Source organism: Acinonyx jubatus, chromosome B3 (genome assembly GCF_027475565.1).
Source record: "Acinonyx jubatus isolate Ajub_Pintada_27869175 chromosome B3, VMU_Ajub_asm_v1.0, whole genome shotgun sequence".
Classification (NCBI taxonomy): domain Eukaryota; kingdom Metazoa; phylum Chordata; class Mammalia; order Carnivora; family Felidae; genus Acinonyx; species Acinonyx jubatus.
In genome coordinates, this window is record NC_069386.1 from 21536994 (window position 1) to 21553329 (window position 16336).

General features: G+C 48.1%; 1 protein-coding gene across 3 annotated transcripts in view; it reads right to left on the reverse strand.

Annotated features, from left to right (window-relative positions):
- Positions 1–448: 448 nt before the first annotated feature.
- The window catches only part of OTUD7A (OTU deubiquitinase 7A), a 360750-nt gene continuing 344862 nt past the window's right edge, over positions 449–16336 (reverse strand). For all 3 annotated transcript variants that reach the window (XM_053223657.1, XM_053223655.1, XM_053223656.1), the window contains 3 exons: positions 4624–4738; positions 4358–4442; positions 449–2029 (listed from right to left, as the gene is read on the reverse strand). In XM_053223657.1, the coding sequence (XP_053079632.1) occupies positions 596–2029; positions 4358–4442; positions 4624–4738 (1634 nt within the window). In that variant the 3' untranslated portion in view covers positions 449–595. The remainder of the gene's footprint in view (positions 2030–4357; positions 4443–4623; positions 4739–16336) is intronic.

Here is a 16336-nt window from a genome sequence, read left to right on the forward strand (position 1 = left end):
GTGCGTATTCCTAAAGGGCCACCGTGACCACCAGAGCTTATCAGCGGGGCGGCACAGTGTCTCCTGTCCTCCGAGGACTCGGGAGGGGAAGCAGGTGTGAGCCCGCAGCACAGTCGCCACCCCAGTCCCAGGCTGCGGGTTTGCTTCTTGACCCTGGGTGGTACCGACCGCACACGTGTGACCGCTACACGGAGGAGGTCAGTCGCTGGGGTGGGGGGCGGGGGTGGGAGAAGAAAAAAGCAAAAAAAAAAAAAAATGTAAAACACTCCCTTCTAAAAACAAAGGGCTGCAAATTTCTTTATTTCTCTTATTGAGGAACAAAAATACTCTTGCAATGGCTATTGAGTTTCCACAGGTACGAGGCAGATGCTAGCTAGCACACCCACTTCCAACAGTATGACTTGTTTCCTATCCGTCTACTACCTGAGTGGCGTCAGTGTAGGTTCAGGCACCATTAGGAACGTTTGACCAAACACGTACACAGCACTGACAGAGGAGTCGCCGGCCTTCCGGTTGACCAGGGCATGTAAAAAAGACACCGACAGAATGGAAAAGAAATCCTTTATGGTAAAAGCTGGCGGAGCGCGCGCCGCACTCAGGGCCGGGCCCCGCGCGCCTCGCGCCGCCGCCGCAGCTCCTCGCGGTAGCAGTAGGAGCAGTAGTGCTCGGTCTCGGCGCGCCCGTAGAACGCGCAGTTCTCGCGCTGGCAGCGCCGCTGAGCCAGCCCCGGGCCGCCGCGGCCGCACTCACCGTTCGAGCGGGCAGCCGGCGCGTCGGCGTCGGCGAACTCCAGGCCGTCGCGCGCGGCGCCGAAGCCGTTGGTGTAGGTCTGCGACTTGTGCTCGGCGGTGCCGGCCGCCCCCGCCACGCCGGGCAGGGCGCCGGGCACGGCGCGCGCCAGCGACTCGACCGTGTTGACGGTGCGCAGGGCGGCGGCGCGCGCCGGGCTGTAACTCTGCGACGACAGCGAGCGGTTCTGCTGCGGGTACGTGGCGCACGGCCGCAGCACGCCCACGGTCGGCGCGCACGCCTCGTCCCGCGCGCCCGCCGACTGCACGTGGATGACGCTCTGGCGCGCCGGCGCCGGCGGGCTGCGGCCAGGGAGCGGTCCGCTGGCGCCAGCGCGTCGCGCGCCGCCGCCGCCCGGGCCCGGGGAGGCCGCGCCGCCCGCCGCCGCCGCCCGCGCCGCCCGCGTGCCCGCCGCCGGCCCGGGACTCGGGCGCTCCTTGAGCTTGAGCACCAGCTGCGTGGGCGGCCCGGCCGGCGGGCCTGGCGAGGCGCGCTCGGAGCCCGGCGCGCCCTCGGTCTCAGGCCTGCGCGGCGGCCGCTTCGCCGTGGAGGCGGCGGCGGCGGCGTCGCGGCGCCGCTGCTCCTGCTCGGCACTGAAGCGCTCCTGCGCGCTGGTCAGGTAGTAGCCTATCATCTCTTCGTGGAACTGGTGCCGGTGGCTGGTGAGCAGCAGGCCGGCGAAAATGAACTTGCGCTCGCCCTGCATGGCGGCGCGCAGGATGTTGAGGCTCAGCTTCACGTCCGTGCTGTACTTCCAGGCGTCGCCCCGCTGCCCGCCGCCCTTCTCGGCCGGCGACGCCCCGGCCGCCTTGTCCGTGGGCGACGGCGTGGTCTTTTCCGACGGAGACGTGCTCGCCGACGCACCCGATTCCTCCTTGCTGCCCTTGCGTGACTTGGTCTTCTTCTCCTTGCTGCGCTCGGGGGCGTCGCCGTTCTTGCCGTTGGCGGAGTTAGCGCGGCCCATCTTGCCGTGCACGAGACCTCCCAGGCCACCCATGTTTTTCTTCAGCTTGATGCCCAGCGTCTTGCTGAAGCTGCCCAGCTTGTTGGCCACGGAGTCTGCGCGGGTCTTGTCCTTTTCCTTGCGTTGCTTCTCTTTCTCTTTGTCTTTGCCATTCTTGCCATTATTGCTGTTGGAATTGCTGCACACCGAGTCGCGGTCCGAGTCCAGGGAGTCGGCCAGGGACTGCACGTCCTCCCCCACAGAGGCTGTTGGGGATTCCGGCTGTGCCAGAGGGGCCTGTTGGGGGGGGAGAGGAAGGTCGAGAAAGGAAGAAGGTTAGAGATGAGCCATCTCACGTGGGTTCGACAAAGGTAGACCATCCCAGCCCACAGGCTGCTGTGTTGGGATCTCACTGTCCCATCCAGGATGCCTTTTTGGTGAGCTCAGGTTGCTGGTAGCCTGGAACTCCGAGGCAGGGATTTTGGGCAAGGTGCAGATGCCCACAGCCCCGGGGCCTCTGCACATTTTAGAATCATCATGCCCAGACTCTGCCCTTCTAGCCCTGAGGAAGCTGGTCTACGACCAGACGCAGGTCCTGGCCGGCCTCTGTAGACTTAGAGGCCTTCTGGTAAGGATGACACTTCACCTGCGCCTGTAGGTGTCTCTCCTACAAAGGTGTCTTACCTGTTTACTACAGACAGGGGACAGACACTTTGTCCTTACCTTAGAACAAATACCCCCTTAGCAGTTCAGGTCATGACCAATCTCTTTAGGGGTTCCTTTCTCGGATTGGCAATGTGGTGTGCTAAACTGAGGATTCTGAAACAGGACCTGGGCTTAGCAGGAAAAACGTTACCGTTCCCAGAAAAGGTCTCGGGTGTGAGGAGGGGGCATCTCTGTGAACACCTTGGATAAGGCTCACTGTCAGGAAGGCAAGGCAGGTATGGACACCTGGTCCAGGACTATGGGGTAGGTGGGGAGCCTGAGAAAGGAGATGAATGCATGCAGAGGACCTTGTGGGAGATTCCTCCTTGTGTGAGGAGAGAGAATTCTGACAGCATCATTGGGTGAAGACCAGGGATCTCACACTAGCAGCTGAGTGGCAGGAACTGGTGCCCACCTCTGAATGGGCTTTTCCTGTCCTTCAGGAGAGGAGCCTTGGAGAAGGCCCCATTGTTACCTCATTTCAGTTTTGTCCCCTCCCTTCCCAAGCAGGTCCAAGACACCTCCTGCAATCAGATCACCCAGAAGAATCAGGAACCAGCCCTCCCCACTTTATATTCTGAAATTCCTTCCTGTTCCCACTCTTTCCTGGGTCTGGAAGGAGCTAGAGGTCTCAACAGGATTTGTCAGTGACACAAAAGGGCAGAAGCTCAGGGGTTTGGCCCAGGAAAGGGAGGTGTGCTTGGTGCTGGGAGTGCCCACTGTTTGGCACCCAGTGAGCAAGGAACAGTGGCTCAAATGCCCTGAGGCTGGAAGTGTTCTTGCCAGGCCCTGCATCTGACACTGTGGCCACCATGGCTTGGCAGGGAGCCCTGCTCATTGCCTTGCAGAACTGTGTCCTAGCCCAAGAGCCTCCTGATTTCTAGACCTACAGCTGCTGCCTTCACACCATATGTGTGTGCTGGGAAAGAACACCCGCAGCAACATAGGTAGAATCCAGGCAGTTGACAGGTCATTGTAGAGGTTAAGAGTCAGGACTCTGGAGCCAGACTGCCACCAGCTGTCCCTTGTGTCCTCAGTAAAATGCGATATCAGTACCTGCCTCCAGAAGCCCTATGAAGATGGCATACAGGTAAAGGCTGATGTATGAAAACATCCTGAACAGTGCCTGGCCTGTCCTGGCTACTGACTCTGTGTCAGGCACCACCTTAATTGTTTCCTCATGTCACTCCTTTAATACTGTAGTTTATGAGCTCCACTTCATAGCCAAGTATACTGATGTCTGAGGAGGACCAATTTGTAAGCTCTCTTCTTTTTTACAAATCCCTTTCTTTGAGGGCTCACTACTGAGGTAACAAAAACATCAATCAGAGTGAATGGTGCTTAGCATGTGGAAGGGGGGAGAGAGCAGACCCTCCCTGGGGGGTCTTCTTTTCCCACCGCCTCCTGGAGAACAGAAGGAGGGGGCGCTGAGGAATTGCGCGCTCTGGGTTCCCTGGCTTTTCCAAGGACCCACACACAGTTTATAATTAATTCCGCTCTGCCGCAGCACATCGTGTTCCGATGTCGGCAGAGATAGTTTTGTGTTGCGACTTGCCTACAGTTTGTTTTCTGAGTGGGTGTGTTTATTCCTTTGCTTCTGGAGAAAATAAAAGGACAAAAAAAAAAAAAAACCCACTCGAAACCACAACTCGCATACAAAACCAAACATCCCCTAACCGAGGTGCGCGCCTACGTATAGGCACGCAAGCACGCGTGCACACACGCATCAGGTAAACCCAAAACACTTCTCGCCGGGGCGGGGCGGGGCTGGCCGGGCGCGGCCGGGGTCGGAGGCCGGGAGGGAGTAGGTGAGCCCTGCCCCCTCCAGGTTTGTAGGGTGGGCCCTCCCGCCCGTGCCGGCGGCCAGTGAGAGGCCAGCACCCAGACAGCTGGTGAGGTCCGGGCGCACGCCAGGCTCACCCGGGTCTCCGAGGGGATCCGGATCCACGTCACGTTCATGTAGCTGTGCAGAAGGTTCAGCTTGGCTTCTAGCGACAGGATCAGGCTGGCGAAAGAAGAACACGGAGTGAAACGCGTCCCAGCCGGCCCGCGCTCGCCCGCACGCACCCCGCCCGCAGGCACGCCAGCTGTCCCAGGAGGAGCAAGGGCGGCCCGGCCCACGCCGGGAAACCGGCGACAGCCGGCCCTTTAGGGCGTTGGGGGAGGGGCACGGGGTAGGGGCTCACTGGGCCAGCCGGGCGTTATCGTTGTCGTCTTTGCCCCACTCCCAGTCCTTCCCGGGGTCCACTGCAAAGTGCAGAGGCAGCAGCTTGTGCTCCGAATCCGTCAGAGGGATCACGGCTGGAACAGAAGAGAGAGACGCGGTGCCAGGTGGCCCCTGGGCGGGCAGAGAGGCTCCAGGCCCCAGCAACCCCCAGGAAGCCAGGAAAGGGAGTTCCAAGACCAGGTGTCTCCTTAATGAAGGAAACCGAATGGAGACTCACAGTGCCATCTGTGCCAGCAGGAGCGTTAAGACCACAGGTGTCAAAATCACTAGTGATAGTTTAAAATACTTCGTGTTTATTGTGGACCTTGAAGAGCAGTTGGAGACCTCACCTGGACTCTGCTGACGATTGGGGTCTGTCAGAAGGCAGGTACCCCGGTTGGGCAGCAGACGATAAAACCTATTACTGCTTCTGTTATTTCTGAGGAGGGACCCAAGCAAATTCGACAGGTAAGGTTGTTGGTTACCTCTCAGTGTGCAAATTAGACAAGTAAGGTCTGCTTGCCAATCTGTTCATTTGTGAACTCATTCAATTAAATCTGTCAGTTCAAGGAATGGATGGGGGGCGGGGAACCCAAGGATTTCGTGGCTCCTGGCCAGGGGGAGCTCACAGGTAACAATCTCATGTCAGGTGGTGGTGAGTACCCTGAAGAGTAAACAGCAGACTGAGGGGAGCTAGGGCAAGCCTTTCTGAGGAAATAAGGTAGGTGTAGGCGTGTAGGCAGAAACTGCAGCGAGGAGAGAGTCGCCCTCACCCAGGGATCCATTCATCACAAACACTCCCGAGTGAAATGCCCAGCTGGGGGAAGTCTTGGCCCATCTCAGGCTGGGGCGGAGTGGGGGTGTTCACAGGTTTGCCTGGATCTGCTAGAAGCTTCTGAGCTGCTGTGGGACCCAGTGCCCAGTGAGAACAGCTTGCTCCTCCCCTGGGTTTACCCTACCTCTGCCTCCTTGCTGCTCTGCCCCCGCCCCCGTACTGGTCATAAGCCTGGTGTCATTTCCCACGGTTCATGGCAAGGGTGCCACGGCAAGAACAAAAAGACAAATAAGTAAATAAAATCTATGACTGAATACCATTAATAGTTGACTTTCTAATAAAAAATTGCAAACATTGACTCACTGCTGCCCTCCAGTGTTGCTAAAGAGAAAACGTGAGCACAAATGATCCTCCACCCCCAGATAAAGCAAACACAGCTTTGCTGGGGGAGCGGGGTGGAGGGGTGACGGCGTTCTGTTTAAAGTGGCTAGAGACTGGAAGTATTGTGTTCTGGTTTGGTTGGCCAAGGACAGCTTGGTGTGCCCCAGCTACGGGCCACCGGGTTCTGCCTTGACATGGCCGTGACACACAGGGTGCTCCTCCCAGGGCTCAGCTGCAGGGCAGTCACACTCAGGCAGGGCTGCAGTGCCCATCCCACGGTTCCATGACTCAACACAAAAGCAGAGATGGAGTTGGCCTAGCTTCCCATCCACTGGGCTGGGGTGGGGGTGGTAGTGGATCCCTCCCTCTGTAGACACTCGCTAGGGTACCGCACCTCCCTAGAGTGCTTGTAAAGGCACTGATTCCAGGCACCCATGCAGATGGCCAAACCAGTGTCCAGTAAAAAGACCCAAGGACGATATTTTAAGTAAGCATCCTCTGTGGTTCTTAAAATCATACAAATATGGAAACTATTGTTCCAGAACAATAATCTGTTTGAAGTAGTTACTGTGGGTAGGACTTGGGCAATTTGGGACTGGCTGTCCACTCCTTTCTCAGGGGAGAAGTGCAGTTGGGAGATGTCTGCCCAGCCATGGCTACAATTCCCAGCCCCCAGCACTTAGGAGGGAATAGGTGCTGCGTTGCACCCATGGCATGAGAGCAGAAACACTATGGGAAGTGCTGGGCAATGTGGTTAGGTGTGGGTGGCGTTCTCTCCACACCCCCACACCCTCATCCTCCTGTATGCTGAAACTTGATGGTGCTACAAGATGGCTGGGTGAGCTCCTGACTCCCCACTTGCCAATCAGGAACACCTATTTTAGACTTTATTTGCAGGAGAACCACACTTCTCTCCCTATGATTTTGGTTTATGTCAGATAAAACAGCTAAAGATCCACATGCCCCTCAGCCTCTACTCCCTATCACTTCCCTACCAGGGCTCCTGGAAATTTGTACCCTTAATGGCTGGATTGGAACTGACTCCATGCGCTGCCCCCTGCTGGGCAGACTGTTGGACTCACCTGAAGGTGCTAGAGCCTGATCACCTAGCAGGGTCTTGGCAGCCTCTCAGCATGAATCTTAGTGGGGTGAGGTACTTGGAAAGGTACTAAGGACATGCCTGCTTGCAAGAAAAGACACCTTCTTTGCCAGGGCTAACAAAAGGCATATTCTCTGCAGAGGGTACAGCTTTGGCCTGTGTGTGAGGGCCCTGGCTGCAAGGACCGAGAGCCCAACCCATAGCTGCACAAGCCAGGAGGACCTTGAGAACAGGCCCTCCCCACAAGCATTAGCTGCTTTAGATGCATCTGCTTCCCACTTTATACATTCACTTTCCCAACTGGAAATGGGGCCTCACCCAGGGAGATAGATATGTAGTGATGTGGCAGCTTGCCCTCTGGTGGCAATGTCAGGAACAGCAAATGCTTTTCAAAATAAGCCCACAAACTTTTTTTTTTTCTTTGAAAAGCATGTCCTATCTTTTAACCTGGAAACACACAGCATATCAAAACAGCCTTGACATATTTTTAGTACTTATTTTCCAAAATGAATTCATACTTCTGGTTTCTGTTTCTGGGACAGCATGGTGCTATCATTACAACAACAATAACAAGCCAGACAAACTGCAGATTCACAACTTTCCTTTAATCCATCAGAGAGCAGAAGTCACAGGGAAACCAGATAACTACAAACCTAAGGACAGATGGGTACATACAAAGAGAAACAGACATGACTTTCATTGAGGCAGACTCAGCTGGACTACAGTAAGAAGAATTCAGCTAAAATAATTAACAAATTGGTAAAGGAAGAAAGTAGCCTAGTGAAAGAATATTTAGAAGCCTGGGGGCTACAGATTATAAGGGAAATTAAAATGTACTTGTAAACCCCTCTCCATAGGACCCAGCCTGGTGCTCACAAAAACACTGGCAAGAATTCTGAGAAAGCGTCCTTCGCAGACCTTTCTCTCCTGTCTATATTACAGAACAAAAGCTTAAATTGTGAGGGCAGAACACTGTTGGCCTTAGGGACTGGGGTCTTTCCTTAGTAAAGCTTGGGGTGGGAGGAGGAAATAAGAAAAAAAACCCCTCTCGTTCCCTAGGGGAGGGGCAGGAACATGTACTGAGCCCAGAAATACATCTGGGGGAGGTTATCCCCCTTCTAAGATCCAGGGACACAGTGCCTGCCTAAGGCAGAAGCTTAATTAGAATAACAAAAACATCACACTTCCTGGTCCTACTTTCACAACCAGACTAACAAGCTATAAGTAATAGTAGTTTAATGCTAGAAGAGGGACAAGAGTTGAGAAGAGAAAGGGTGTAGCAGACAGTGAGAAAAGTCTTCTGGCAAAACAAAAGATATCACTAGTAAAATTTGAAGGCTGAGTACATTAAGGGTAACCAGAGCAGCAATGAAACCAAAACCTACCTCAAGTCCTGACTAGACTGATCCAAACCCCATACTAAAGACCTAGCAAAAGGAAAGGCATACTTAGTTCCAAGAATCAAAATGATATACCTCAGTCTTTATTATCCTACTCAATATGTCTGACTTTCACCAAACTGCTAGTGTAAGAAAAGATAAGAACTCCCCCCCCCCCCCGCCGCCAACATTTAATAAGATCAAGCATTTCATAGAATAAGACTCAGATATGACACAGGTGTTGAAACTGTGACATGGAATTTAGAATAATTGATTAATAAGCTGAATACTCTAATAAAAAAGGTGGATATAATTAGTGTTTAATTTCTTTCCAGCAGAGAGAAGAAATGGGTAAGAAAGTATCAAATGGAAATGCTGGAAATGACAAAAACACAGTAAGAGAGATGAAGAAAGACTTTGAGGGGCTGATCACTACACTTTACAAAACTGAGAAAAGAATCTGTGAACATCAAGATAGGTCAATAGAAATTACCCAAATTGAAACACAGAGAAAAAAAGAGTTGGATATCCAAGAGCTGGGGGGCAATACCAAACACCATAAGATCTGTAAAAGTGAAATCTCAGAAGGAAAAGAGAGTATAAGACAAGGGATATTTAAAGAAATAATGGCTGACAAACGTTTCTACTTTGAATGGCAAATACTACCACAGATCCAAAAAACTAAAAACAAAAACAAAAACAAAAAGAGCAGGAAACTAGCACCACTAACACCAAAAATATCCCTATACTTAGCATATTTAAACTGCTGAAAACCAAAGACAAAATCTTAACGGCAGCAACAGAAAAAAGACATGTTACATACAGAGAAACAAAGATAAGAAATACAGCAGACTTTTCATGCTGAAACAGGTAAGTCAGAAGACAATGGAGTGACATCTTTAAAATGCTGAAAAAAAACAAACTACTAATCCATAATTCTATGCCCAGAAAAAATATCTCTGAACACGAAGGAGACATATTTTCTCAAACAAAAAGGGAAAAATATTAATTGCCTACAGAACTGCACTAGAAAAAATATATGTATATATGTTGGACTAGGAAATATTAAAGGAAATTGGAAATTCTTTAACGGGTAGGAATATGCTACCAGTAGAAACTTGGATTTACATAATGAAATGAAAAATGATAAAAACAGAATAAATAAATGTGAAAATAAAACTATTTTTTCTTCCTTCAATTGCTCTAAGAAACTAAGGTGAAGAGAACAGCAGTGTATTATGTGTTTATAGCATATGCAAAAGTAAAATGCTTGATAATAATGGCACAAAGAATGGGAGGAAGGGATTGAGAATAAACTGTCATAAAGTTTACACAACACATGAAGTAGAATATTACTTGAAAATAGAATCTAATTAATTAAAGATGTTTATTGTAAACTCTGTAAATCAGGAAAATAAATAACAATGAAAAACAGGGGCATAATAAGTCAATAGTGGAGATAAAATGGAGCCATTAAGAAACTAATTTAACCCAAAACTCACTTATCCAACCATATGGTTAATACCATTAAATATAAATGGTCAAAAAATACCAATTAAAAGACAAAGTTGTCAGGATGCATAGAAAAAGCAATACTCAATTCTACTGACTGCAAGAAATTAATTTTAAACATAAAAACACAGATAGGCCAAAAGATATTCACTAATTATAAAAATCTAGAGTGGCTATACTAATGTTAGAGGAAGTGGACTCCAGAACCAGGACTGTCACCAAAAATATAGAGAAACATTACACAATGATATAGGGGTCAATTGTCTAAGAAAACATCACAATCCTACATATGTGCATGCTCCTAATGACATGCTTTCAGAGTACTAAAAGCAAATACTAACAAAAATGAAAGGAGAAACAGGTCCATTATGGATCTTGGAGACTTCATCATTTTTCTCTTTGTAATTGACAGAACAAGTAGACAGAATGTCAGCAAGGATGCAGAACACCTGAACATCATTAGAGAACTTAAATAAATTGACATTTATAGAATGCAACAAGAGCAGAACACATTATTTTCAAGGGAACATGAAATATTCACCAAGATATAACACATTCTTAGCCAACCTTAGCAAATTTAAAAGTATAGAAATCATTAAAAGTTTTTCTCAGACCGTTACTAAATGAAAGTGTTAAACCTATAACAGAAAATATTTGGAAAATCCCCAACTATTTGGAAATTAAAAAGCATGCTTCTAAATAATCCATGGGTCAAAGAGGAAGTCTGAAGGGAAACTGAAAAATAGTTTGAACACAATGAAGTGGAAATACAACATACCAAAATTTGTGTGATGTAGCTAATCAGTGCTTAGGGGAAAATTTATGGCATTAAAATGCTTATTTTGGATAAGAAGAAAAGTTCCAGGTATGTAATCTAAATTTCTGGTTTAAGAAACTAAAAAAAAAATAGCAAATTAAACTCAGGTGGGAGGAGGGAAACAATAAAGATTAGAGCAGAAATTGATAAAACTAAAAACAGAAAAATAGTAGACAAATCAGTGAAATCAAAAGCTGGCTCTTGGAAAAGATACATAAAAAAACAACAGATTATCCAAATCCATATTTTAAGAAGTTAGGATAAATGGTAGACTAGGCTTTTAAATATTCTTAAGCTGTTAATATGCTGGCTAGTCAATACATGTTCATATTCTAAGACATTTTAGAATACTGAACTTTTCATTGTTAGATGATTGTAGATTTAAATGCAGTTGTAAGAAATAATGCATAAAGATCCTATCTATCCATCTCCCAGGTGCTCCCCAATGCTAACATCTTGCATACCTGGAGTACAATATCACAATCAGGATATAGACCTTGGTACACTCCACTGAGTGTATTAAGTTTATATGAGTTTTCCATGCAGTCATCTCTCTTTGTCTCTGTCTCTCCCTCCCTCCCCCCCCCTCTCTTTCTGTGTGTGTGTGTGTGTGTGTGTGTGTGTGTGTGTGTGTGTTTGGTTCTATGCAATTTTATTACATGTGTAGATTTAGGTAATCCCTCCAATCAAGTACAGAATAGGTGCATCACTACAAGGGTCCCCTGTGTTATTCTTTTATAAACACACTTCCTTTCAATACTTCATTCCTGTCCCTAATCCCTGTCCACCACTGTGGATGGATGATTGTATATGTCAACTTGACTGGACTAAGGGATGCCCAGATATGGAATAAAACATATTTAGGTTATTTCTAGAGGAGATTAGCACTTGAATTGGTAGAATGAGAAAAGAGGATCATCCTCACCAATGTGAACAGGCATCATCCAATCCATTCAGGACTCAGAACAAAAAGGCAGAGAAAGGAAGAATTTGCTCTCTTTTCTTGAGCTGGGATATACAGCTCCTCCTGCCCTCTGGCATTGGTGCTACCACTCCTTGGGCCTTCAGACTTGTATGGGAATTTATACCATTGTCCCTTACTTCTTTGGCCTTGGACTCAGACTGAATTATACCACTGGCTTTCCTGGTTCTCCAGCTTGCAGATGGCAGGAAGATGGTGAGACTTCTTGGCCTCCAGAATTGTGTGAGCCAATTCCTAAAATAAACCCCTCATATATATATATATATATACACACACACACACACTCACACACACATCCTACTTGTTCTCTTTCTCTGAAGATCCACAACCACTAATCCGATCTCCATCTGTATAGTTTGGACATTTCAAGGATGCTATGTAACAGGACTCATATAGTATGTGATCTTTTGGGATTGACTTTTTTCATTCAGCATAATTTCTTTGAGATTCACCCAAGTAACTGCATGTATCATTTTTATTCCTTTGTACTGCTGATCAGGATTCCACAGGATGTATGTACCATAGTTTGTTAATCCAGGAAAGACATTGGGTTGTTTCCAGTTTTGGGCTATTACAAATAAAAAGCTACTACAAACCTTCAGGTATACAATTTTGTGTGGACACAAATTTTTACTTCTTTGGGATAAATACCTAGGAGTATAATTTCTGGGTTATATGGTAAGTGATGTTTAGTCTCATGATAAAATGCCAAACTGTTTTTCCAGAGTTTTACATTTCTACAAGTAAAGCAAGAGAGATGTGGTTGTTCTACATCCAGCATTTGGTATTATCACTTTTACAAATCTTAGTCATTTTGATAGGTGTGTAGTGATATCTTATTGTGGTTGCAATGCTGAACATCTTTCAATGTTGTTATTTGACACCTGTGTATCCTTTTTGGTGAAATGTCTGTTCATGACTTTTTCCCATTTTTTAATTTGGATTTTTTAACTATTGTTTTTTAACTGTTCATTGCATATTTTAGATACAAATCTTTTGTTGATAGGTAGTTTTAAAATATTATCCCCCAATCTATAGCTTGTCTGTTCATTTTCTTAACAGTTGTTGTTTTGTTTAATTTTTTTTTTTTTTTGCAGAACAGAGGTCCAATTAATCAATTTTTTTTTTTTTTGGATTATGATTTTGTGTCAAAAAGCTCTTTGCCTAGCTCTGGGTCCCCATATTTTCTTTGAAAAATTTTATAGTTGTGCATTTTACATTTATTCTGTGATTCATTTTGAGCTAATGTTTATATTATTAAGATTTAGGTTCACGTTCATATTTTTGCCTATGGATGTTAAATTGCTTTATCACCATTTGTGGAAAAGACTCTCTGTTCTCCATTGAATAGATTTTGTTCCTTTGTCAGAGGACACAGGACTTCAGTTCATGCCACAGCCCTATTGGGTGGGTCAAGAGAGGGAGCAGGACTGGGGATGACCTCTGTCCCACTTTCACTAAACTTCAGAGTTTTGTGAAAGTCAAAGGAGATAGTGCATGGGAGATGAGGTTTGGGAAAATGCAAAATGGAAAGCAAAGTGTGATAAATCTTCCATCTAAGAGGTATCTTGCTAGAGGACACTCAGAAATGTCTTGGGAGAGGTAGAAATTTTTGAGGGCCATGGGGAGGTGCAGCAGTCACCACTGGCTGCCCATCCTTTGTTCCCACTAACAGACCCCACCTCCTGGGACTGTCATGAAGGGTCAGGATGGCTCTAAGGCATTCATGGTTGACTCATTTTCTATGACTTCTGAGACAAAGTCTAGAACAGAATCTGCTCAATGAGATGTAAGAGGAAATCAACTGGAAGATTCCTGGTTAAAAGCAACACAAAGGAGGGCCAGGGTCTTTTCTGATCTCTCCATGTTTTGTGTGAGGATATGATGCTTGGAGCTACAATAGTCATCTGACCAATGAGGGACAACTATGGGACAAAAGGCAACAGGCCAAGGAGAGTGGAGAGACAAAAAGGGCCTAGGTCTTTGACGAATGTCAGGTTCCAAATCAACCAAATGCTGGTCATCAGATTTCTCATGACATGAGAGTATAAACATCTTTATTCTTTGTGTGAGATAGGACACCATGGTGGTTGTGTGAAAGCCTGCTTGACAGTGGAAAACCAGGAGGTGTGAGGTTGCTTCTGAGCCATCTGTAGGAGCCCAGGTCTGCTGGTGAGGCTCTGCTATGCTCGGACCCATGCCTGAGACCCAGCAGCCACTGGGTCCTGCCCCTGGGCAGGAAGAAATCCAACCCTAGGTGTACACCCATTTAACTGTCCTGGTTACAAGTGCCTGGGATGGAGTGCCATCATACAAGCATTCTGGAAGAACATCCCTGCATCTCAGGCCCACAGGGTTCCACATGAGAAAGCTGGAGCCCACCCACAGCCTGCTCCCTGACCTCGGGCCAGATCTTGCTTCCAGGAATCTGTGGCATCCATGGCAAGCTTTCATGCCATCAGCCATGTAAATGGCAGTCCTGCCCTTTGCTCTGCTGGACTGCCACTGGGATGACCCCTCTTTCCCTGGAGTGGAATTGTGAGGATTAGCTACATTCCAAATATCTACTAGGCCCTGGTTTGACTAGAGTTTGCAGAAAAAATTTTTTAAAAATCCACCATCCATTATAATGGGGCCCAGGGTCCCCACGTACAGGCATTTGGCTGTTGAGGGGGCAGGGAGCTCACATATACTTAGTCAACTACTAATGGATCTGAATGCAGCATCTGTTGGTCAAGAAGGTGATGCTGATGAACTGAGCCAGAAATGTCCAGCTTGGACAGACTGAACCCAGAAGTTCTGTTGTTTAAATGGACCCTTGGGATCCATACACAAGAGATGCCCTCCCCTTCTCTTCTCCACTTAGTGATGCCCTTTCATCCTCAGGCTTTTAGAGCACATGTCAGTTCCTTCTCAGCTCTGGATACCTGGGCCTCCCCTGTGGCACTGAGGAGGCTTCTCACCAGGGCCAGGGCCAGCCAGGGCACATCCCTGCTTAGGGTGGGCTCTGCTGGGCTTGCCATGTGAGTTTGCTCTGCAAAACACCACCTCCTCTGGGAGGCACCTTCATCTTTCCCCTCCAAATCGCCGAATCCCTGGGGTCTTCCTGGTCCCAGGGTTCTTCCCCATGTGGCCACATAGGCTCTGCAGGTAAGTGCTGCCTGATCTTTGCATCCCCCACTTACTGTTTGCACAATCCTCACCAGATGTGTTGAGTGATAGTTTATGCCGACTAACTGAACTGCCCTGGAGTAATCAAACCCTTCATTTATTGGTCATAACACTAGTCAGGAAGGATATCAGGACACAGAGAAGGAAGTTCTAAAGGGAAGTGTTAATGCACAGCTTGCATACCAGGAGCGGCCATGGCCAGGCCTTCATGCAGACACTGCCCTTGCTCAGAGCACCTGGCTCCAGCTGGCATCTGTTTGGTAGCCATGTGTGATGAGAGAGGGAACCTCTTTGCCCTGGCATTGGGTCCAGGCTATGGGAAGAGACAGGCCTGATGGTGAGGGATGGTAGAAGAAACTGGGGGGGGGGGATCCCTAGGCCATACCTTTCCTCTTGGCCTTCTCCTGGGGACCAAGACCACCGGAAGATGCAGGAGCACACTTTGGTCTCTCACCAGTGAGCAGGCATTTTTCTTTCTACCCTCTATAAAAGTTCCAGTAGGCATTTTATTTTTCCTTTTATTCTTAAAAAAAAAAATTCAAACAGAGGTTGAAGAAGTCCCAGGTAGGAGTCAGGATACCTAGTTCAAGTCCCACCTATGCCCCTGGTTGTCCAGGTGACCTATATGAGTCCCTCCTGTGTAGGGCACAGCAAGGGTTGGGCCGGCTGACCTTCTTCCCAGCTCCGACATGCCCTCCTTCTGGATGTGGTGGTTCTGTGGGGAATGGGAAGATTAGGGGTGCACAGGGCACCTTCCTCTCCACTGTCGATTTCTCATCAGCTCTGGTTCTGGGTTGGAAGCCAAAGTAAGATGTCATTGGATCTGACTGGTCCTCAGTGGAAGCAGAAGTCCTTCACAAGCTTTGTAATGCCTCTCCATCCAGGTACCAAGCTGGCCTGCTGTAGTGTGTGTGTGTGTGTGTGTGTGTGTGTGTGTGTGTGTGTGTCAGGGGGAGATGTGAGGTCACAGCTGGGTTCCACCTTCCATGTATGTGGCCTGGGAGGAAAGACACTCCATAAACATATGGGACACTGCTGATGGGTCAAGGTCTCAGATGGGAGTCAACAGGACTGTTCCTTGCTCCCAATAAACTCTGAAGATATGCTTAAAAATTTTTTAACCATATTTTACGGTATTTGCTGATTTGTGTTTAGACTCACCCATTCATTCACTTGGGCTTGAAGACTGGTATTCTCATTCTGTCTGTATTCCTTTCCTTGGGCTGCTATAACAAAGCAACAACAGACTGCATGGCTTAAACAGCAGAAATGTGTTTTCTCACAGTTCTGGAGGCTGGAATTCCAAGGTCGAGGAATCAGCAGGGATGGCTCCTTCTGAGGCCTCTCACCTTGGTTTGTGGATGGCTGTCTCCTCCCTGGGTCCTCCTGTGGCTCCCCTCTGTGTGTGTCTGTGTCCTAATCTCTTATAAGGACACCACTCAGGTGGATTAGGGTCCACCCACATGACCTCACTTTACCCCTTGAAAGGCCTTGTCTCCAAATACAGTCACATCCTTGAGATACAGGGATTAGGAAGTCAACATATGAATTCAGCCCTTAACAATGAATGCTGTTGC